Genomic DNA, 24856 nt, shown 5'->3' on the forward strand with positions numbered 1-24856 from the left:
TTTTTTTTGTTTGTTTGTTTGTTTGCTTTATTAATTTCATCAAGTACAGAGAGCCTTAATTGACTTTAGCCATGAATGTAACTTGGCTACCACTTACATAGACATGTTATATTCCATTAAGAAATCGAAACGCTCGGTCACCAGAGCTCTTTTTTCAGCCTAAGATCAAATTTCTGCAGCAGATAATGAGTGTACATGTCTCAGACAGGCTGTTCTACATTGATTGATTTCTGCCATTAGCCTCCCAACTCTAAATTTGAAAGGCATTTCACGTTTCTTTTTTTTTTTTTTTATCTTTCACAATGTGTTTCTTATAACAACATGTTTTTTTGTTTTACTTCTAAACTGTTAGTTACCTGAGTTTTTTTTATATAATGTTTTTAAAATATAGCTTTTAGAATATTTGCGTGTGCCACATACACAACAACACTTTTAATTAGATAGTGGCTACACTGAGTACAGATTTGCCCTTGCTTGTTTGACAGTTGAAGTAACTCCCCAAGACAGCCAAGTGATCCAACACGGCAGTAGGTGTTAGTAACTAATGTGGTCCTTTCTGGCTGATGCTCAGGCTGTTTTACAAAATTGACGCTGAGATAATGAGCTTTAAATTTCTACTGGCACGCAATTACTGCAGATGATCACTCACACTCCAGGATAACTTCTCATTGATGAATCAGATATGCAGCAGAGACTAGATCCGAATAAACTGTGTATTTGGAAATGAAGTAGAAACAAAAACACAAATAAATAAATAAAAATCACTTGACACTAGTTCTTTGTGAACGTTTTTGACAAGATCACGTATATTAATATATCAGTTATGAAAACAATTAGGCATTTCATGTTGTTATTGCTGTTTACTTTTTCTAACCAAGGGCACTGACATGTGGTACTTACTGCAGGTTACATGGTAGAGGTTTTATGGTGAAACTCAAATTAAAAATGTCTGTCACACTTGGAAGTGGGGTTATTTTTAAATATATATCATATCGCCATGTACCTTTTTCAACAAAGCAGTTTGAAATAAAGAACATAACTTTTAAGAATATTTTTTGAGACTGCCCCCCCCCCCCCCCCCCCCGAATGCTTTATTTATTTATTTTTTAGCTGAACTGGAAACAGTTCAGTGTGTATTATGTGGTTATTCTGAGGTTTAGGCAGAGATTTAAGCAACATTGTTTAAGATGCCAAGTTAGGGGCCATATATTTGGCATTAATTCATGTCTTCCAGAGGATTTAAGATTAGACTCTCCTCACTCATCTATTTGTTTGTTGGTATTTTTCCATTCAGTGCCAGGCTGGCAGACCACCACCCAGTTAGACAAAGGGAATAGTAAGACGGTCTGGAAGAGGCTCATGGGAATGCGTGGGAATGAGGTCAGATTAAGGTTTATACGCCAGAGAAACACCAGAGAAATGTAAATGTGCGATTTGGTGAAACACTTTTTCTTTGCTTTTTGCAAATTTTTAAGCATTGAAAATGTCAACAATGATGTAGGACTACACTATCACTCCCGGTGAGCATATTAAATATTCACATTTTTGCACACTAGACCAAAAGAGAGCTTTCCCTTTGCTTTGGGGCTTGTTAAGTCTGGATGCAGACAGTTAAATCAATAAGCAGTTCAATATTGTAGACCTCCTTGGGAGTAATGATGAACATTTCATTTGGTTTCAACCTGTCAAATGTTGTGCTGACGTTCAGAAAATTTGAGGACTCTACGAACCAAAGGCTTGTCTCTCCCAAATATCCAGATTAAGATACTTGTGGTGGGAATATACCAAAGTAAGGAGGGAATGATAGAGGGAGTCTGTCGGGCGCCTGTCCAGCAAGAACCAGGATGCATGTCCTTTCCGAAGCAAACCAACATTTGTTAAATACCAGTGAGAACTGGTCTGAGAGGTTTAACATTGTCTGCTGATCCCCCATGAGGCATCTGCATTTCATGAGGTGAGATTGTAGGTTTTGCTCTCACTGGGGAATCGTGGACCTGCCTTTGATCACGAGTTAAGTCTTCCCTAATGACCTAGCAGGCAGTCACAGTGAAAACCACGGCAACGTAAACTTGCATAAAGAAGACTGAGTCGGAGAACTTGAAGTTATTATCTTGGTTCTGATGTCCGCGTGAACTTCAAGGCGCTGCTGTATAAGTAGGGGTTCCGGGAGCAGGGGTAAAGGGTAATGTGCTTCTGGTTTGACACAGAGGGAACTAATCTTCTTATTCTATGTACCACCATGGACATAAGTATGCTGGATGTTCAAGAAGAGCCATGTTCAGCCAGGCTTTCGACTAAAAAAGATTAAATAAAGGATTGTTGTACAATTTCATGCAGCAGCAGTTATTTCATCATGAGTGTCATCCCATGTTCTTACTTCATATATTTACTACCATTCACACCGCTGCTTCCTCTCTGCTGCCCCATAAACGTATCATCTGTCTTCTACCAGCAGGTCTGCAGAGCATGTCCGATAGGTTTTTCAGTTTGATGTATATGCAAGACACTGCAATACTTTGAAATGAGACGTGTGATTCGGAGAATTCACTTCAAACAGATTTCCATTATGTGGTGTGGGTGCCATGAGGACAGAAATTAAAAAAACATGTTCGCTCTTCAGTGGTACCCAACAGACAGGAGCTCAAGTTTATGGATAAGTCTGACAGCACTACCTGCTGGTGAAAACACAACATCAGTCACCCTGTAAACACTTCACCCGGGCACGAAGAGGGCAACGATTTCCATCCAAATAAGGAACACTTTCCAGGCATGAAACAGGCAAATTCAGCTAACACTTCTATTCTGCATGCAGAGGAGAAAGACAAACTACTGACAATAGAGGCCCTCCCTTCCCCAAGCAACTTTTTTTAAGAACGTCCAAATAAATGCTCTTAGTATATAATATCATTATATTTATTTTTTGGTGATTTAAAGCAGGAAAAACAGTTTTTCTAAAAAAAAAAAAAAAAAATCACAAATATCCCAGACATTCACATTGTAAAATAATAATAATAATAAAAAAAAACACTGTTATAAATATAAAATGATATTATGTGCACATTAGGGCTGATAAAACACACAGACATTCACAGGCAGGCAAAAAAAAAAAAAAAAAACACACACTGGAGACACACAAAACCATCCACATGTACAAGTATTTTGTTAATGTTACAGAACATTATTGCAGCCGAAGGGGCCCTCCGTATTCTTTGGTCCACTGTTGGCATTAAAGATGTAAAAAAAAGACGTATATATCCATCATATTGTTAGGAAATTTTTCATCCTCAGTGCATCCCATTTAGTCAGTGATAGTTGCCGGTTTCCTGTTGACCAAACAATAAAAATATGAAGAGTACTGCTCTCTTTTACCTGTCAGTACAACAGTAAGGAGATCAAGAGCAGCTTGAAATGTATTTGGTGTATTTCTGCCTAAAAAAAGCCATTACGTTCAAGTTTTACATTTTTTTTTTTTTTTTTTTACATTCTTTCAATGGCTGTTTTCAATTGACCACAATAACAGAAAAGTTAAATGTGAAGAATTACAAGTTACGGCGCTGCAACAACAGGTGAGAACCAGGCTCTTTGTATGTGATTACTGAACAGCATTAAAATTATTGTAAACATGCTGTAGCAACTAATTGTAAGTTATGCACTGAATACACATGAGCATAAAATACAAGTTACTCGAGTTACACTTGCCTTCTTTCATTTTAAAGCAGTTGTTGGCCATTGATTTCCATCTGTGGATAAAGGCTTTGTCAACAGGTACTTAGAGACCAATCTCTCAAAATAAATCTCAAAACAATTAAAAAGAAGTATTGCTAAGTTGTTTTTTGTTGTTGGGTTTTTTTTTTTATTTTCTCTACAAAACTATGAATAAACCGTTATCTCGACAAGGCATGGTTGGCATCCAAACAAGGCTGAAGCTGGTGAACGGTGGAAATTTGGTAGTTTGCAAGCTGCCACCACTGAGAAGGTCTCTCACAGTTAACTGAGCAATTTGGTGCAATTTGCCCAGACTTGTGTAATGGATGTATCATTAAGGTGGAATCTGAATAACTACCACTCGCAAAGTGATGAAACCGTGTCAGAGTATGATTTGTACCTCTGCTGGTTAGATTTGAGGACTGATAACAGATCATTTATAAAGGTTTACAGTTCTATGTGTTTGTTCAATACTCTGTCCGTGTATGGCTCCTTTGCATTATCAATCAGTGTTACTGATTATTCCATTTTGTCCTCTTGACAAAGTAACACAGTTGAAGGTTGAGGACTTAAATATTTATACTGTATGCATGCTCATTAAAATGAAGTCCAGCTTAAAACAGCACAACAACATAATCAATTCCTTTATATAACATAAGCGCTATAATTTCACGCCAGCTTTTTTTTTTTTTTTTTTTTTTTACGAATAAGGAACACTTTGGTGATTTTAAATAGCACAATAGGTGTACAAAATCACGGCTGTATTATTTGATATGCTGAGGACAAAGAAAAGACATCTGCAGGTTAAAAAAAAAAAAAGAATGATAAGAATATTTTTTGCTTTTCCAGTAGCCAGCTGAAAGTGTTTTATCCACATCGGCACCTTGCCCCCTTGATAAGAAAAGTCACGTATCAACATCTCTTTAAAGGGCTCTGAATAACATTCCACTGTCAACCAAAATGCAAGAAAGCTGCAAATTGTCCTCTTGGTTTCTTTGATGAGTTGTCCCTTGTGCTTTTCCTTTAAGAATCCTTTTCCTTTTTCCACACAAGCGTCAGCCTTGTGTTCTTGCCTGGGGTAAGCTGTGCCACGTCACATGGCGATCACTGTCTCTTCTGCTTCCGTTCAGCGCTGTCTCTCCTTCCTCTGTGGTGCTGGTGGTGAAAGGGGACGGCCTCGTCTGGCCATCGCTGGAAGTTGTTGATGCTGTAAAGACTCCTGTGCTGATGTTTTCTGAAGTAGGTCCTCTGATAGTTTGATGCTGTCAGTGGAAAAATCATTAATTACCATGGGAATGATGCAGTGTCCACAGAGGTGAGATACGATTGGTTCTGTACTTACCATGAATGCAGGCGATTTTAGGCGCATCCCATCGTCCATCCCCGCGGCAACGGATGGTTGGGACGTGCCTCTGGATGAACCCTGTCCAGCACTGGTACCTCACCAGTGAGTTGATCTCATACCTGTCTCGTTTCTTACCAAAGGTTCTGGCATTCTCCACCAGAGGAGGCTGGCTGCAGGCCACTGAGGAACAGAGGTGACGTTAAATGTTGAAATGAGCAATTTCACACAAACAGACAACTTCATCACATTTTCCTATTTCTCTTCTCTACACACTCTGAAGTAATAAAAGTTTGATGCTTGCATCTTTTACCTGTGCCCTTCTTGCAGGTGAAGGTGAGATGGTAATTGCAAGGAACATCATTCCACTGGCCGTTCTCATGCCAGATCATCACCACACAATCCTCACCAGAAGAGAAGAAGCTGTCGGGCTGGTTGGGTCTCCAGTTGTCAAATTGCTGGAATAGAGGCAGAGGACAATATAAGGAAAAAGACATGGCGATGCATTCTTTGTCCTTCTGATCTCATTGTCATAAAAGCATTTTAAAATGCTAGAATTCTAACCTGAAACTTGTCCCTTCCCTAGATCCTTACATTTTTTTTTTAATCATTAGGAGTAGAGGCTTCTTGTGACATGATTGTGCTGTCTGACAACCTGAGCGATTCATTTCAAAATTAGCACATGTATTGTTCCTTCCATATTCCACGTACATGAGTCCAAAACAAATATGTGCTAATTCGTTTTCCTTCAGTGTAATTTTAATTAATGGCCACAAGAGGGAACAAGTGTCTCTCTCTATGAGCCACCTTCAACTCAACAACAATTACATCATCCCAGCTCAGCTGGACCTTTGCAAGCTTTATATGATTTACACAAGAGACAAGAGAAATGGGCTGATAAACTATTTTAATGTCAAAGATGGCTATGTTATTCTATTGCAAATCTTACAGCCAGCCACAAAACCTTGAAATATATTAGGGTTAGGACTTTTTAAACATATTTCTGAATGAGAAGATATCGCTGACACTTATTACACACTACAGTGACTTCATATAGTTGGCATGACAGGTATTCTTGTTCTAGGTCCTCTGTGCTTAGGCGTAAAGGGCTTTGTGATGATAGACAAACATAAGTGTTATGTCATTTCATCACACACTCTGCATACCTAACATTACATGTATAATTATGAAGGCACAAAATTCCATACACCCAGCTGTGCATTTACACATTCGTAGAGTATACACACAGCTGTAGAGCAGGAATTGATGCTACCTGCAGTCTTTCAGCGTATTCAAGTTTCAAACGGTTTCTTCAAAGCTGTCGACCCCCGACTCCTCCAATAATGCTCTGAGGCTCTGCTACTCTGTCATTATGGTTAGCAAACACACACACGCCGACTTCCTGCTCTGCTCACTTCAAGTTAACAAATACGTGACCCATCAATTGCGCAGCAGGCCTACATCTTCCTCAAAATACTCAAACAAACTTTGATCACCCACAGACACACACACAAAAACGCACTCATCCAAAAACATGCCGACTTGGGAGTTTCGGTGTCCTATTGCTGGAGTAAATAAATATTCAGTATTTTTTTTTTCCAAATGTAAACATTTCACAGTTTTTTTTTTTAAGCAGCCTTATTTATTATACTTAAATTCACTGGAGGTGACCACCCACCCAGACCCCCTGAGCTCCTTTTCTGCAGCTGAGCACAGGTGCTGTCCATCTGTGTGTATACACAGAGCCATCAGACTCTGATGGCTCTTCCCCCAGGTTGTTTCCTGCTGGCCAGCCCCCCTGATGTGAGTAGGGGTTAAAGGGGGTCCATACCTGTCTACGCCTGCCATCCTCCCTTCTACAGTGCGTCGCTCACACCCTCATCAGCCCTCAATCGCTCAACTGTGAAAGGGTCCCCACAGGCAGCCTGTGCTTATCTTCTAACCCCCGAGGCTGCTTCTATACTTCTCCTATCCCTGCTCCTGGAGAATTATCTTTGAAGTAAGAACATCAGTCTGTGCAACACGGAGGAACATAGCAATTAGCCACTTTCCTGTCTTTAGAGGCGGGGGGTGTGAGTGTGTGTGTGTGTGTGTGTGTGTGTGTGTGCTGGGGGGGCCTTCAGCAGCAGCAAGCACTGCAGCAAAAATAGTTGTGTGCTGTTTTATAAACACCACATCATAGCATGAGTTTTGCTCCCGGGCAAACTCTTCTTTGCTTTATTGCAGCCACTTCTTTTCATATGCTGGACTTGCGCTGGTTAAAATTCAATGGTGGGTTTGCAGTGTGTCCCACATCAGATTTATTCTCACAGCATTCCCCCGTCAGGGTGCAGTGATATAAGGCAGAGGGGAGTACGTCATGAGAAAGTCACCACAGCCCCTGAAAAGAACGGCTCTGCCTAGATGACTTTATCTGTCATCGGCATCACTTCCAAATATTTACCCTGTCTCTGTGCCATGTTTGTTGAGACAAAAATATGTGAGAAAGCAGCCTCTCTTACCGTAGGGCTGCCATCGGTCCAGCGGAAGTCGCTGTCATACACCTTATCATTCAAGCCGATCCACTGGTAGTCCTGTCCTAGACCTGCCAAACAGGGCCGAGTGAGACACAGCAGATTACATCTCCCTGCTGCCTTCTGTCCTTTTTAGGACAGCTCAGTTACAGAAACCACGAGAAGAAAGAAGAAATGGAAATGGCTTTTTTATTGGACACTTTCCTGCATTCACTGCATCAAATGTTTGTATCTGATGCAGCTTTGACAAGGAACTTTTATTATTTCAGGCTTCTCATTTAGGTTTGATAAAGCAGGACTGATTATCTGCCGTTGCTTCTGAACACCTGTCTTGGGATCTTTAACTTACGGTTGACAAACTGTTGCTCCTCGTGGGACAAGATGCTTGTGAGATGAGCCCCATGCATACGACACTCTCTCTCTGCTGTATCCCAGTTTCTCCTGTGGGGGAAGTACTTGTAGCAATGGCTCTGAAATTTATGCCAGCCATAGGCACATATCTCTGTATCTGATGGAAGACATAATGAGGGACAGAATTAGGCAACCAGGAAAAAACAGATTTGCTCAACAGATATAAAATGCATAAACATTTTCAAACAAGGTTCAACTGGAGCTTTTAATTCATTGCAGCTACTTTGAATCCATTCACCTAGCCATCATGACATCCTTTAATCTACTGCATCTACAGTGCTCTTAACAACTGAGCAAACTAACCCTCAGGCCTGTTGTCTATTGTTTATTGTCTCTAATAAAGAAGAAAGAGAAGCAATTTGAGGGATTACTCCCTAAAGCCTCTAACGCCCACTCAAACTATAAAGGCAGATATAAAGCAAGTAGGGAATTTGCCAAAGTGCTAAATACTTAAAGGTGTGAATGTTACGCTGAATGAGATAATTCTCCTCACATGACTTCACAGGAACAGCTAATACATGCAAAAAACAAAGCTGGAAATTAAGATTCCAAACTACTGTGAGATTCCTGGCTAAATTAATGAAGCACGAAACATGTATTTATGAAGAGGTCATATAAAAGTCAAACCCTGAATTGTTTCAGTTCATCGTGGTTACCCCAATCATATCTGCTCTTCGGTGGCAACTGTGTATGTGTGTCAAAAAAACTGCCAAAATTCAGCTTATAGTCTGTTAGCGTCCTCCACCCCCTCCTAAAGTCTTTCTCTTGGTATGTTCCTCCTCAAGTTACAATTTCTCCACTTTCTTTTGGCAAAACCTCCTAAGACAGCAGCTGTGTCTGAGTACACAAACTGGGTGTGATTCAGTCAGAGTGAAGCTGACATAATTGAGGGTGTACACACTGGTCAGCAGACACCAGCCAATGCAGAGGATGCAATCTTGGGATGTAAATACAATGCATCTGGATTAATGACCCAGTTAATTCCACCGCGCTACTGAAATGTATAGAAAGCTAATAACCCAGTGATGCCCAGAGACTTTTATTTCCCGTTTCACAGATTTGTCTGACAAAATGTGACTTACGTTTGTCTTGGAAATAAAACATGACTGTCTGCAACGGTGGACAGTGAAAATGTGTCAACAGTATGAAACTGCAAAGAAAAAAATCGGGGGTGTTTATGTGTGGTGAGCAGATTGTGTCAGTTTATTCTGTTCATTTTTGCTTGGACAGTGCCTGCAAGGAACCTCAGACAGTGGGAGTGAATGGTGGTGAATGTGGATGACGCATCATCAATATTTTTCTGTTTAACCTTCAAAGTGACCACTTCATCTATGATGTCATATGAAAACCATCTAAGATGACTCTAGACTATATGTGGAGGCTGATATGACTCCCAACAATAGTAAAATGACAGGCTTATATAAATCTGGAACAGAAAGGTGGTGGGGGGGTCCAGCAAACTTACCCTCCTCGCAGTACAAGCCAGTGTAGCTTGGGAGGCACACACATGTGAAGGACGCCAGCCTGTCCACACATGTACCTCCATTGCGGCAAGGGTTTGACTGGCAATCATCAATATCTGCATCAGAAACAAAAACATCTTATTTTCCCTACTATTTTTGGGGTAAACTTAACACTTCCTACGTGAATGTTAAGGAAGAAAGCTGTTGATCAATTTCTTACCTGTCTCACAGCGATCGCCAGTGTAACCAGGGGCACAGCTACAAGTGTGGACGCTGCCAGTTTTGTAGCAAGATCCTCCATTCAGACAAATGTTTTCTGTACATGTGTAAACTCCTGTGAGAATTTAGGAAGGAAGTGAGGTTACAGTTGTATGAAGTAGCTTACATGCCTTTCCGTATTTCATTAAAAGTACAATGAAAAAACATACCTGGAATTTCAACTGTCTCACCAACAATGGTGTGTCCAAGATCCAGGCCTGGCTGGGCAGTTGAATCAATGTCCAGTTTCTCATCACCACCAGAAAAAGATGATGGAGTGGTAGTTACAGGATCAACTAACTGGCTTTGTGTCTGAAATGGTGACAGTGTCGTGATCTCTGCTTCAAAATGAGGAAAGACATCTTCTCTAACTTGGCCCATATTGTCCTCTCTCCCAGAGGTGCCATCAACACCGGGAGACTGCACCTTAGGTGCTGTGGTAGCAGCCCCCTTGAAGACAGTCTGGATTTCATCGGAGGACATAGACTGTTGCCCACTATTGTCGATCGCTGTTTTTTCTGTAGTCCTCACCTCTCCTGATGCACTGTCGTTGCTGACAGGGGTTATAGTCACAACCTCATCACCATCCGCCTCAGCAGTGCTTGCTGTACTCATGATTTCTTTTGAGCTGCTGATGCTCTCTGGACCACTTTCAGAACTAAAACCTGATGCTGTACCGACAGGAGCTCGTGTAGAAGGCATGATGGTGACAGCTACTGCTGCTACAGGTGTCTGATTGGCCTTTTCCTTTGGGTCACTGTCAGCATTTCTCTCTGAGTCAGCAGGACTACTCTCAGATGTTTGCGAAACAGCTGGTGGGGCAGTCATGGGCTCTTGTTTTGCTGTTGTGGTCTCATTGTATTTTGGAACTGAATAAACCAAAGAATTGTCAGGGGTTTCATAATCTGGGATTATATCATCAAACTTTTCAAGACTGTCTTCTGCAGAAGGTGCTATTTGGACAGTTGGTGGCTCAGTCTGTGCATCGCTAGACACCTGATCTAGAGTGGCTTCAACTGTAAAATCTTCAGATGAAACAGAAACAGGTTTTGCCACTGGCACAGAACTAGTTGTTGATTCTGTAATCTGATCCGCTGCCTGACTTGCAAAAATAGGGTGAGTTGTGGTGAGTGATACATCCTGAGAGGAGAGATCTGCGTGAGGGCGGTGTGTTACCGTCATCTCTGACTTGACTTGTTGAAATGATTCTTGGGGAGTTGTCAGGTTCTGTAGGGGGGAAATGTTTGTGGCAAACTGGACCAAAACATCAGACTGTAAGGATGCTGGTGTTGGCTTCGCAGTGCCCACTACTGTGGTGTCTGAATCGTTTTCAGAAGCGGTTGATTCAAACTCAAGAGAAGCTGTTGGCTCAACAGTGCCAGCAGAAGCGGGGGGTTGTGTTGCACTTGCGTCAGTGATATTAGTCTCAAGTGACATCTGAGCTGAAGTTTGATCATGTGTTGATGATTCAGGTTTATCTGTTTGTGTGTTTTCCCGCTGAAGGATTAAAGAACTGCTGATACTATCCATTGTAGTACTTGATATGGATGAAACAGTTGCAGGGACAGAGCCAGCTGGATCTTTGCCTGAACCTCTTTCTGGTGAAATGATATTACTCGTTTCTGTTGATACAGAGATGTCCTCCTCCTCTGATGGTCTCTTTTCATAACCTGAGCCATCTTTATCTGTTGAAGTGTCTGTCTCTAGCAACACTGAAGCTGATAACTCAGTGGCAGAAGGAGGAGTTGGAGTCTGTTCATTCTCTCCTGTCAGCATTTTGGGTGATGCTGTTGATGTTTCCTCAGAAGCCTCTTGATCAGTAACATCTGATAAATTCATGGATGGAGTTTCAGTGCTGAACAGTGAAGACACAGTTGGGGACAGAGTTATTTTTGTTTCCTCTGAAGCATGTTCACTCGAGCTTGATTCAGTTAAAACATCAGTAGAAGTGGATTTTTGGACAGCTGTAGTTATTTCTTCGGGTTTTGCAGACTTGTTTATTCCTGGTTGTTGAGTTGTAGTTTCAATTCTGGCAGGCTCTGTCGCTTTAGAGGCATGTATTTCATCTGTGGGGCGCGAGGTCATTACAGAGAAGTCACTCTCTTCAGTTAAAGGTGTTTCACTTGACGTTTCAGCTGTCGTAACTCCAGCCTGGGGAGTCACATCCATAGGGTGGCTTAACTCCTCACCGTGCAACATTGGACTGGTTGTGGCCAGTACAGTTTTTTCAGAGACGTCAGTGTGGGGATGATGAGTGAATGCAATTTCGGATCTTGCCTGTTGGAATGACACCTCGGACGGTGTTGCTTTTGGTTCCGGGACAAAAGTGGTGACAAATCGAACAATCACATCTGGCTGTGGAGTGCTTTGTAAAGGGGAGACGGAGGCCATGTCCATCGAAGGCTCTGTCCCCTGAGTGTGATCAACTGATCCAACATCAGGAGATGACGTGACTGTTGGCTTCTCTGTGCTATGAAGGCTGGAAGCAGGCATAGAGCTTGATACAGCTGTGCTGGGTTCAGCGGAAGTAACTGAAAATGTAACTGGTTGAGCCTTCACTGTTGAAGCTGTCACTAAACCAGACGTCTGGTCACTTGAGGCTTCAGTATCAGTAACATTTGATGCAGAAGTAATGGACGGCTTCACAGTGCTATAGATGGATGAAAAAGCACTTGTTGATGACTTTACAGTCTCTACTGTGGTAACTCCAGAGGAGGCTGGTGGCATTCGCTCTGCCTTTACTGTTGTACTTACAACCTCAGTGAACATGCTTGTGTTTTTGTCCCCTGAAAATTCCTCATCCTCGTCTGGGGTGTCAGGGGCAGCAGTTGGTTTTTCAGTGCTGAACAGTGAGGAGGCTGTAGATCTCAAAGGTTTTTCAGATGATGTCAAACCATCAGCAGAAGATTCTGAAGGTGTCTCTGAGGTATCTGTGGCAGGTTCAGTTGACACCAGTGTGTGTGGTGTGTCAGTGGCTGAGGTTACAGTGGATTGTGTGACGATTGTGGTCTGATCAGCTGTGCCAGGACTTGTGGTTGTTATCATGGATGTTTCTTTTTCATCTGTGTTGACCACATATTCCTCACTGGACACTGTAGAGACAGAGCTGGAGTCTGTTGCATCAGTCAAGGTAGAAGAAAGCAAAGGTGATGATGTGGCAATCACAGTAACAGCTGCAGTGACTTTATCAGCAGGGTCTTCACTTGAGAAATCATTGTCCACCAGCTCTGGAATTGGTTTGGTTTGAGTCTCAAGAGGAACAACTGTATGTGGGGTAGTTAAATCATATGTTTCAGAGCTTGACTCTGTGGACACATCAGTAGCTGGGGTGACATGTGGTAATGATGTGACTGTCTCTTCACTTGGTTTTCTCGTATTAGAGACATCTTGCGAAATTGATGGTTTTGAGGTGGACTGTGAATATTCAGTAGAAGTTGATGCTAATGACAGATTGGTGGCTGATGTAACATGTGACATGCCTGGCATAGCAGTAGAAAAGCTGTCAGTCCCTGACCCTTCTGTTTCATCTGTTACCTCCAGCTTTTGTGTCATTGTAACTGCTGCGATGCCCTCAGCTTCCTCCGTCTGGATGGTTGGGTGCATTGAATAAGAGGGAAGTATGGTGATCTCATCTGCATCAATGATTTTATCCTCTTTGGTGGTAAACCTAGCAGTCTGGCTAACATCCTTCACACTCTCTTTAATTCCAGAGAAGAGTCCATCTTCATCTGTTACATCCTCTGTAAAAATGGTGGTTGTGCTAGATGATGGTTTGGACACATGCAAGACCATGGTAGGTGTTTGTTCACTCAGGTCAGTCTTGGGTTGGCTGCTGCTGGGAGTTATGATCACGACCTGTTGGTCTGTAACGCCATGGTAGATGATGGAGGGAATTGGGGTTGACACTGACGTGAATTTATCATGCTCTTGTTCACTACTGGAGCTTAAATCAATTGTGGTGTTGCCAACTGAGCCTCCAGTTGTAGTTGGGGACGTGGTTGTATAAGAGGACTCCAGTGAGCTTTCAGATACAGCAGCTTCATCTCTTCCAGTACTTGAAACAGAAGGCTCTGTTTCTTTAGAAATGATGGGGGTATCTTGAGTTGCTTCACCCTCTTGTGAGGAAACCTGTTCTTCTAAGTTTGGCGTGACTGACACAAATGTTTCAGTTTCACCTGTTACTTCTCCAAATGTTACTCTCTCGATTTCTGGTGGCTTTGACGTGGATGTCTCTTTTGCTCCATCACCAAAACTGTCTCCCTCTGTCAATGTAAAATCTGGACTTGATTTATCAGTTTTGGAAACAGACATAATAGCTGACTGAGCAAGTGTATATTGTGTTGTCACATCTGGCTTTTCAGTGCTGAAAAGAGAAGAGGCTGGCGTGCCAGTAGGTTTTTGCGTGATGACATCACTGGACTTTCCTGTTGCTTTCTCCTTTGAGCTCTCCTCCGTGACAGAAACAGTCCCAGAAGACAGTGCGATTTGTTTTGTCGCTGCTATGGTAATGGACGTTACAGGAGGACTTGTCACTGGTACACTTGCAGTGGACTCATCACCTGAACTCTCAGCTTCAAGACCTGAGTCATCTGTGAAGACCCCACTTCCCTGTTCAGTGATGTCAACATCAGTGTTTGAAGATTGGGTTGAGGACATAAAGTCTGTGGTGGGTTGTGTGCTAGAGTATATTGAGGATGCAGTACTTGTGTCAGATGTCTCATCTATTTCAGTCTCATCTGTGTTCACAGTAAATTCATTCAGGGGTTTTCTGGTAGGCTCAGTGGGTACCCCTGTGCCAGAACCATCTTGGCCTGATTCCAAGTCATCATCTTCGAGTGAGGCACCAGAGTTCTCCATGTCAGCGTAAGTACTTGTTTCCTCTGAGGTAAACATAGTGACACTGGACATTGACGTGGGTTGAGTGGTTTCAACTGTATAAAGACTTGTTGTGATATCTGTACGTTCTCTTTCACGTTTTTCCTCAACATGTGTGGATGTGATTGATGGGCTAAATGATGTTATTGTTGCTGAGACTGTTTGTTTGTCAGATAATCTATCCCCTGCTGTTGGTGTTTCCAGGGGGGTTTCATCTGTAAATATCTTTTTCACTGAGCTCTCTTCATCATTAATGTTACCACTAACTGACTCAGGCACTGATGATGTTGCTTCAGTTGAGGGAGATGAGCTGGAGGAGACAGAAATTTCAATGGAATTTGTAGGTTCCTCTGAAATTAAGTGCGCTGAGGATTTAGTTGATGATTCAATACCAGGCTGTGATGTGCTTCCAATTGTCCGACTTTCATCTGTTGCTGGAGAGGATGGCAATATTTCATCTATTGTGCTTTTTGTAGTTTCTGTAAATACGTCTTCTGTTGTCAATTTGCCTAAGTCGGAAGAAGCAGGAGTTGTGACAAAATTACCAGAATCTTCATCAGCGAACAATGACCTTGAATCTTTGGTAAAAACAGTGTTTGTTGGTTTAATAGTTGTTCCTTCAAACGTAGGTAAGAATTCAACTGATGTGAAGTCTGTGCTGATGCTAGGATCCACCTCGTCTTTGGGCTGTACAGATGGTATAGCACTCTGTGTCTCTGTGCTGTAAGTAGGGGAGGTTGTAACAGAATACTCTGAGTGATCACTTGTTCCACCTGATGCTGTCGTTAATGCTGGTTTTTCTGTACTGAAAATTGAAGAGATAGTGGGTGGTGACCTGCTATCTTTGCTGGTAAAATCAGGACTTGGACGTATAAACTCAGCATCATCAATTATAAGAAGGGAAGGCTTGGTGGAAGTCGTAGATGTAGCAGCTCTTTCCTGTGAGCTGCCAATCACGACGGCAGAGGAGCTGCTTTGTTGCACTATTTGGTCTGTAGTTGGCAACACCAAGACAGAAGATGTTACCTCTGTAAATATTTCTGTTGTCTTCCCGGTTGACATCTCATCTTCTGTCAAAGTCACCGAAGAACTAGTTTCAAACTCATCAATTATTGGAATGGTAGGTGTTTTGTCTGTGCTGATTTCCGGTTGATGTTGTGTGACTGTGATGGCTGATGTTGAAAGTTTAGATGGAACTGGATATATTTTGGTCTGACTTGTGGTAACAGTCTCTTCAGTGCCAGAAGAGACAGATGTTGGTTTCTCTGAGCTGTAGAGGGATGAAGTTGTGGGAACAGATGTTGAGGTGTCACTTTCTGTTTTTCCAGAAGTTATCGTCGGTGTTTCGGTGCTGAATAATGAAGAATCTGTACCTACAACAGTAGAGGATGTGGTGAACATGTCAGGGGTTTCAGTCCCTGAGCCTTCTTCAGTTGTTGCTGTGAAAGAAGAACTTTCCTCTTGTGTTACTAAATCTTCTGTAGTCTGACTTGTGGTAACAGTCTCCTGAGTTTCAGATGACACAGATGTTGGTTTCTCTGAGCTGAAGAGGGATGAAGCTGTGGGAACAGATGTTGAGGTGCCACTTTCTGTTTTTCCAGAAGATATCGTCTGTGTTTCAGTGCTGATTGATGATGAATCTGTACCTTCAACAGCAGAGGATGTGGTGAACATGTCAGGGGTTTGAGCAGATGAGCCTCCTTCTTTGGCTAGAGAGATGACAGTCTGGTTTTCCATCTCATCAGCGACAGAAGACATTGATGGCTTTTCTGTCTCCTCTGTGACAGGACTGTCCTCCTCATCAACTGGTGGAATTGTTGACTTCTCAGTGCTGAACAATGAAGATGCAGTATGAGCTGCCACTGGTGCTTCTGTGCTGAACAACGATGAGGTTTTACCTACAACAGTAGAGGATGTGGTGAACATGTCAGGGGTTTCAGTCCCTGAGCCTTCTTCAGCTGTTGTTATTGAAGAACTTTCCTCTGGTGTTACTAAATCTTCTGTAGTCTGACTTGTAATAACAGTCTCCTGAGTTTCAGATGACACAGATGTTGGTTTCTCTGAGCTGAAGAGGGATGAAGCTGTGGGAACAGATGTTGAGGTGCCACTTGTTTCAGATTCATATGATTCTGTAACTGATGATGACTCTGTACTCAACATTGGAGGCCAAGTGCTCGTAGTGAAGACTGAATCCTTAGTGACTCCAGAAAAGTCTCCAGAACTCTCCATATCTGTGGTAATGAGCAATGAAGCAGTTTTAGCTTCAGGAGTTGATCCTCTGATTGAAGGACTGGACTCCACCATTGTAGTCTCAGTGCTGATATCTTCATCACTGTCTGGAAGAGTATCTGTTTCATGACTTTTTGTTGTTCCAGTAGATGTTGCTGTTGGTGCTTCTGTACTGAACAGTGATGAAGTTTTACCTACAACAGCAGAGGATGTGGTGAACATGTCAGGGGTTTGAGCAGATGAGCCTCCTTCTTTAGCTAGAGAGATGATAGTCTGGTTTTCCATCTCATCAGCGACAGAAGACATTGATGGCTTTTCTGTCTCCTCTGTGACAGGACTGTCCTCTTCATCAACTGGTGGAATTGTTGACTTCTCAGTGCTGAACAATGAAGATGCAGTATGAGCTGCCACTGGTGCTTCAGTGCTGAACAACAATGAGGTTTTACCTACAACAGCAGAGGATGTGGTGAACATGTCAGGGGTTTCAGTCCCTGAGCCTTCTTCAGTTGTTGCTGTGAAAGAAGAACTTTCCTCTGGTGTTACTAAATCTTCTGTAGTCTGACTTGTGGTAACAGTCTCCTGAGTTTCAGATGAGACAGATGTTGGTTTCTCTGAGCTGAAGAGGGATGAAGCTGTGGGAACAGATGTTGAGGTGCCACTTGTTTCAGATTCATATGATTCTGTAACTGATGATGACTCTGTACTCAACATTGGAGGCCAAGTGCTCGTAGTGAAGACTGAATCCTTAGTGACACCAGAAAAGTCTCCAGAACTCTCCATATCTGTGGTAATGAGCAATGAAGCAGTTTTAGCTTCAGGAGTTGATCCTCTGATTGAAGGACTGGACTCCACCATTGTAGTCTCAGTGCTGATATCTTCATCAGTGTCTGGAAAAGTAGATGATGCAACAGAAAACGAACTTGGAATCAAAGTTATTGAGCTTGTTAGAGTCTCATCAAAGGTTGGAGAAACTGATGGTTCTTTAAAAACTGGTGGTATTTTAGTTTTATCTGTTTCATGACTTTTTGTTGTTCCAGTAGATGTTGCTGTTGGTGCTTCGGTGCTGAATGATGATGAATCTGTACCTACAACAGCAGAGGATGTGGTGAACATGTCAGGGGTTTCAGTCCCTGAGCCTTCTTCAGTTGTTGTTATTGAAGAACTTTCCTCTGGTGTTACTAAATCTTCTGTAGTCTGACTTGTGGTAACAGTCTCCTGAGTTTCAGATGACACAGATGTTGGTTTCTCTGAGCTGAAGAGGGATGAAGCTGTGGGAACAGATGTTGAGGTGCCACTTGTTTCAGATTCATATGATTCTGTAACTGATGATGACTCTGTACTCAACATTGGAGGCCAAGTGCTCGTAGTGAAGACTGAATCCTTAGTGACTCCAGAAGAGTCTCCAGAACTCTCCATATCTGTGGTAATGAGCAATGAAGCAGTTTTAGCTTCAGCAGTTGATCCTCTGATTGAAGGACTGGACTCCACCATTGTAGTCTCAGTGCTGATATCTTCATCACTGTCTGGAAGAGTATCTGTTTCATGACTTTTTGTTGTTCCAGTAGATGTTGCTGTTGGTGCTTCTGTACTGAACAGTGATGAAGTTTTACCTACAACAGCAGAGGATGTGGTGAACATGTCAGGGGTTTGAGCAGATGAGCCTCCTTCTTTAGCTAGAGAGATGACAGTCTGGTTTTCCATCTCATCAGCGACAGAAGACATTGATGGCTTTTCTGTCTCCTCTGTGACAGGACTGTCCTCTTCATCAACTGGTGGAATTGTTGACTTCTCAGTGCTGAACAATGAAGATGCAGTATGAGCTGCCACTGGTGCTTCAGTGCTGAACAACAATGAGGTTTTACCTACAACAGTAGAGGATGTGGTGAACATGACAGGGGTTTCAGTCCCTGAGCCTTCTTCAGCTGTTGTTATTGAAGAACTTTCCTCTGGTGTTACTAAATCTTCTGTAGTCTGACTTGTAATAACAGTCTCCTGAGTTTCAGATGACACAGATGTTGGTTTCTCTGAGCTGTAGAAGGATGAAGCTGTGGGAACAGATGTTGAGGTTCCACTTTCTGTTTTTCCAGACGTTATCGTCGGTGTTTCAGTGCTGATTGATGATGAATCTGTACTCAACATTGGAGGCCAAGTGCTCGTAGTGAAGACTGAATCCTTAGTGACACCAGAAAAGTCTCCAGAACTCTCCATATCTGTGGTAATGAGCAATGAAGCAGTTTTAGCTTCAGCAGTTGATCCTCTGATTGAAGGACTGGACTCCGCCATTGTAGTCTCAGTGCTGATATCTTCATCAGTGTCTGGAAAAGTAGATGATGCAACAGAAAACAAACTTGGAATCAAAGTTATTGAGCTTGTTAGAGTCTCATCAAAGGTTGGAGAAACTGATGGTTCTTTAAAAACTGGTGGTATTTTAGTTTTATCTGTTTCATGACTTTTTGTTGTTCCAGTAGATGTTGCTGTTGGTGCTTCGGTGCTGAATAATGATGAATCTGTACCTACAACAGTAGAGGATGTGGTGAACATGTCAGGGGTTTCAGTCCCTGAGCCTTCTTCAGCTGTTGTTATTGAAGAACTTTCCTCTGGTGTTACTAAATCTTCTGTAGTCTGACTTGTGGTAACAGTCTCCTGAGTTTCAGATGACACAGATGTTGGTTTCTCTGAGCTGTAGAAGGATGAAGCTGTGGGAACAGATGTTGGGGTGCCACTTTCTGTTTTTCCAGAAGTTATCGTCGGTGTTTCAGTGCTGATTGATGATGAATCTGTACTCAACATTGGAGGCCAAGTGCTCGTAGTGAAGACTGAATCCTTAGTGACACCAGAAAAGTCTCCAGAACTCTCCATATCTGTGGTAATGAGCAATGAAGCAGTTTTAGCTTCAGCAGTTGATCCTCTGACTGAAGGACTGGACTCCACCATTGTAGTCTCAGTGCTGATATCTTCATCAGTGTCTGGAAGAGTATCTGTTTCATGACTTTTTGTTGTTCCAGTAGATGTTGCTGTTGGTGCTTCGGTGCTGAATAATGATGAATCTGTACCTACAACAGTAGAGGATGTGGTGAACATGTCAGGGGTTTGAGCAGATGAGCCTCCTTCTTTAGCTAGAGAGATGACAGTCTGGTTTTCCATCTCATCAGCGACAGAAGACATTGATGGCTTTTCTGTCTCCTCTGTGACAGGACTGTCCTCTTCATCAACTGGTGGAATTGTTGACTTCTCAGTGCTGAACAATGAAGATGCAGTATGAGCTGCCACTGGTGCTTCAGTGCTGAACAACGATGAGGTTTTACCTACAACAGTAGAGGATGTGGTGAACATGTCAGGGGTTTCAGTCCCTGAGCCTTCTTCAGTTGTTGCTGTGAAAGAAGAACTTTCCTCTGGTGTTACTAAATCTTCTGTAGTCTGACTTGTGGTAAGAGTCTCCTGAGTTTCAGATGAGACAGATGTTGGTTTCTCTGAGCTGAAGAGGGATGAAGCTGTGGGAACAGATGTTGAGGTGCCACTTGTTTCAGATTCATATGATTCTGTAACTGATGATGACTCTGTACTCAACATTGGAGGCCAAGTGCTCGTAGTGAAGACTGAATCCTTAGTGACACCAGAAAAGTCTCCAGAACTCTCCATATCTGTGGTAATGAGCAATGAAGCAGTTTTAGCTTCAGCAGTTGATCCTCTGATTGAAGGACTGGACTCCACCATTGTAGTCTCAGTGCTGATATCTTCATCAGTGTCTGGAAAAGTAGATGATGCAACAGAAAACAAACTTGGAATCAAAGTTATTGAGCTTGTTAGAGTCTCATCAAAGGTTGGAGAAACTGATGGTTCTTTAAAAACTGGTGGTATTTTAGTTTTATCTGTTTCATGACTTTTTGTTGTTCCAGTAGATGTTGCTGTTGGTGCTTCGGTGCTGAATAATGATGAATCTGTACCTACAACAGCAGAGGATGTGGTGAACATGTCAGGGGTTTCAGTCCCTGAGCCTTCTTCAGCTGTTGTTATTGAAGAACTTTCCTCTGGTGTTACTAAATCTTCTGTAGTCTGACTTGTGGTAACAGTCTCCTGAGTTTCAGATGACACAGATGTTGGTTTCTCTGAGCTGTAGAAGGATGAAGCTGTGGGAACAGATGTTGGGGTGCCACTTTCTGTTTTTCCAGAAGTTATCGTCGGTGTTTCAGTGCTGATTGATGATGAATCTGTACTCAACATTGGAGGCCAAGTGCTCGTAGTGAAGACTGAATCCTTAGTGACACCAGAAAAGTCTCCAGAACTCTCCATATCTGTGGTAATGAGCAATGAAGCAGTTTTAGCTTCAGCAGTTGATCCTCTGACTGAAGGACTGGACTCCACCATTGTAGTCTCAGTGCTGATATCTTCATCAGTGTCTGGAAGAGTATCTGTTTCATGACTTTTTGTTGTTCCAGCAGATGTTGCTGTTGGTGCTTCGGTGCTGAATAATGATGAATCTGTACCTACAACAGTAGAGGATGTGGTGAACATGTCAGGGGTTTGAGCAGATGAGCCTCCTTCTTTAGCTAGAGAGATGACAGTCTGGTTTTCCATCTCATCAGCGACAGAAGACATTGATGGCTTTTCTGTCTCCTCTGTGACAGGACTGTCCTCTTCATCAACTGGTGGAATTGTTGACTTCTCAGTGCTGAACAATGAAGATGCAGTATGAGCTGCCACTGGTGCTTCAGTGCTGAACAACGATGAGGTTTTACCTACAACAGTAGAGGATGTGGTGAACATGTCAGGGGTTTCAGTCCCTGAGCCTTCTTCAGTTGTTGCTGTGAAAGAAGAACTTTCCTCTGGTGTTACTAAATCTTCTGTAGTCTGACTTGTGGTAAGAGTCTCCTGAGTTTCAGATGAGACAGATGTTGGTTTCTCTGAGCTGAAGAGGGATGAAGCTGTGGGAACAGATGTTGAGGTGCCACTTGTTTCAGATTCATATGATTCTGTAACTGATGATGACTCTGTACTCAACATTGGAGGCCAAGTGCTCGTAGTGAAGACTGAATCCTTAGTGACTCCAGAAAAGTCTCCAGAACTCTCCATATCTGTGGTAATGAGCAATGAAGCAGTTTTAGCTTCAGCAGTTGATCCTCTGATTGAAGGACTGGACTCCACCATTGTAGTCTCAGTGCTGATATCTTCATCAGTGTCTGGAAAAGTAGATGATGCAACAGAAAACAAACTTGGAATCAAAGTTATTGAGCTTGTTAGAGTCTCATCAAAGGTTGGAGAAACTGATGGTTCTTTAAAAACTGGTGGTATTTTAGTTTTATCTGTTTCATGACTTTTTGTTGTTCCAGTAGATGTTGCTGTTGGTGCTTCGGTGCTGAATAATGATGAATCTGTACCTACAACAGCAGAGGATGTGGTGAACATGTCAGGGGTTTCAGTCCCTGAGCCTTCTTCAGCTGTTGTTATTGAAGAACTTTCCTCTGGTGTTACTAAATCTTCTGTAGTCTGACTTGTGGTAACAGTCTCCTGAGTTTCAGATGACACAGATGTTGGTTTCTCTGAGCTGTAGAAGGATGAAGCTGTGGGAACAGATGTTGGGGTGCCACTTTCTGTTTTTCCAGAAGTTATCGTCGGTGTTTCAGTGCTGATTGATGATGAATCTGTAACTACAACAGCAGAGGATGTGGTGAACATGTCAGGGGTTTCAGTCCCTGAGCCTTCTTCAGTTGTTGCTGTGAAAGAAGAACTTTCCTCTGGTGTTACTAAATCTTCTGTAGTCTGACTTGTAATAACAGTCTCCTGAGTTTCAGATGACACAGATGTTGGTTTCTCTGAGCTGTAGAAGGATGAAGCTGTGGGAACAGATGTTGAGGTTCCACTTTCTGTTTTTCCAGAAGTTATCGTCGGTGTTTCAGTGCTGATTGATGATGAATCTGTACTCAACATTGGAGGCCAAGTGCTCGTAGTGAAGACTGAATCCTTAGTGACACCAGAAAAGTCTCCAGAACTCTCCATATCTGTGGTAATGAGCAATGAAGCAGTTTTAGCTTCAGCAGTTGATCCTCTGATTGAAGGACTGGACTCCACCATTGTAGTCTCAGTGCTGATATCTTCATCAGTGTCTGGAAAAGTAGATGATGCAACAGAAAACGAACTTGGAATCAAAGTTATTGAGCTTGTTAGAGTCTCATCAAAGGTTGGAGAAACTGATGGTTCTTTAAAAACTGGTGGTATTTTAGTTTTATCTGTTTCATGACTTTTTGTTGTTCCAGTAGATGTTGCTGTTGGTGCTTCGGTGCTGAATGATGATGAATCTGGACCTACAACAGCAGAGGATGTGGTGAACATGTCAGGGGTTTGAGCAGATGAGCCTCCTTCTTTAGCTAGAGAGATGACAGTCTGATTTTCCATCTCATCAGTGACAGAAGACATTGATGGCTTTTCTGTCTCCTCTGTGACAGGACTGTCCTCTTCATCAACTGGTGGAATTGTTGACTTCTCAGTGCTGAACAATGAAGATGCAGTATGAGCTGCCACTGGTGCTTCAGTGCTGAACAACAATGAGGTTTTACCTACAACAGCAGAGGATGTGGTGAACATGTCAGGGGTTTCAGTCCCTGAGCCTTCTTCAGTTGTTGCTGTGAAAGAAGAACTTTCCTCTGGTGTTACTAAATCTTCTGTAGTCTGACTTGTGGTAACAGTCTCCTGAGTTTCAGATGACACAGATGTTGGTTTCTCTGAGCTGAAGAGGGATGAAGCTGTGGGGACAGATGTTGAGGTGCCACTTGTTTCAGATTCATATGATTCTGTAACTGATGATGACTCTGTACTCAACATTGGAGGCCAAGTGCTCGTAGTGAAGACTGAATCCTTAGTGACACCAGAAAAGTCTCCAGAACTCTCCATATCTGTGGTAATGAGCAATGAAGCAGTTTTAGCTTCAGCAGTTGATCCTCTGACTGAAGGACTGGACTCCACCATTGTAGTCTCAGTGCTGATATCTTCATCAGTGTCTGGAAGAGTATCTGTTTCATGACTTTTTGTTGTTCCAGTAGATGTTGCTGTTGGTGCTTCGGTGCTGAATAATGATGAATCTGTACCTACAACAGTAGAGGATGTGGTGAACATGTCAGGGGTTTGAGCAGATGAGCCTCCTTCTTTAGCTAGAGAGATGACAGTCTGGTTTTCCATCTCATCAGCGACAGAAGACATTGATGGCTTTTCTGTCTCCTCTTTGACAGGACTGTCCTCCTCATCAACTGGTGGAATTGTTGACTTCTCAGTGCTGAACAATGAAGATGCAGTATGAGCTGCCACTGGTGCTTCTGTGCTGAACAACGATGAGGTTTTACCTACAACAGCAGAGGATGTGGTGAACATGTCAGGGGTTTCAGTCCCTGAGCCTTCTTCAGCTGTTGTTATTGAAGAACTTTCCTCTGGTGTTACTAAATCTTCTGTAGTCTGACTTGTGATAACAGTCTCCTGAGTTTCAGATGACACAGATGTTGGTTTCTCTGAGCTGTAGAGGGATGAAGTTGTGGGAACAGATGTTGAGGTGCCACTTTCTGTTTTTCCAGAAGTTATCGTCGGTGTTTCAGTGCTGATTGATGATGAATCTGTACTCAACATTGGAGGCCAAGTGCTCGTAGTGAAGACTGAATCCTTAGTGACACCAGAAAAGTCTCCAGAACTCTCCATATCTGTGGTAATGAGCAATGAAGCAGTTTTAGCTTCAGCAGTTGATCCTCTGACTGAAGGACTGGACTCCACCATTGTAGTCTCAGTGCTGATATCTTCATCAGTGTCTGGAAGAGTATCTGTTTCATGACTTTTTGTTGTTCCAGTAGATGTTGCTGTTGGTGCTTCGGTGCTGAATAATGATGAATCTGTACCTACAACAGTAGAGGATGTGGTGAACATGTCAGGGGTTTGAGCAGATGAGCCTCCTTCTTTAGCTAGAGAGATGACAGTCTGGTTTTCCATCTCATCAGTGACAGAAGACATTGATGGCTTTTCTGTCTCCTCTGTGACAGGACTGTCCTCTTCATCAACTGGTGGAATTGTTGACTTCTCAGTGCTGA

General features: G+C 42.6%; 1 protein-coding gene across 1 annotated transcript in view; it reads right to left on the minus strand.

Moving 5' to 3' along the window:
• Positions 1-4429: 4429 nt before the first annotated feature.
• The window catches only part of vcana (versican a), a 39281-nt gene continuing 18854 nt past the window's right edge, over positions 4430-24856 (minus strand). Inside the window, exons 6-12 of the mRNA XM_029509877.1 lie at positions 9655-9768; positions 9437-9550; positions 7910-8068; positions 7549-7631; positions 5361-5505; positions 5048-5230; positions 4430-4967 (exon numbers count right to left, since the gene is read on the minus strand). Of these exons, the coding sequence (XP_029365737.1) occupies positions 4810-4967; positions 5048-5230; positions 5361-5505; positions 7549-7631; positions 7910-8068; positions 9437-9550; positions 9655-9768 (956 nt within the window). The 3' untranslated portion in view covers positions 4430-4809. The remainder of the gene's footprint in view (positions 4968-5047; positions 5231-5360; positions 5506-7548; positions 7632-7909; positions 8069-9436; positions 9551-9654; positions 9769-24856) is intronic.

Source organism: Echeneis naucrates, chromosome 9 (assembly GCF_900963305.1).
Source record: "Echeneis naucrates chromosome 9, fEcheNa1.1, whole genome shotgun sequence".
In the NCBI taxonomy this organism is placed as follows: domain Eukaryota; kingdom Metazoa; phylum Chordata; class Actinopteri; order Carangiformes; family Echeneidae; genus Echeneis; species Echeneis naucrates.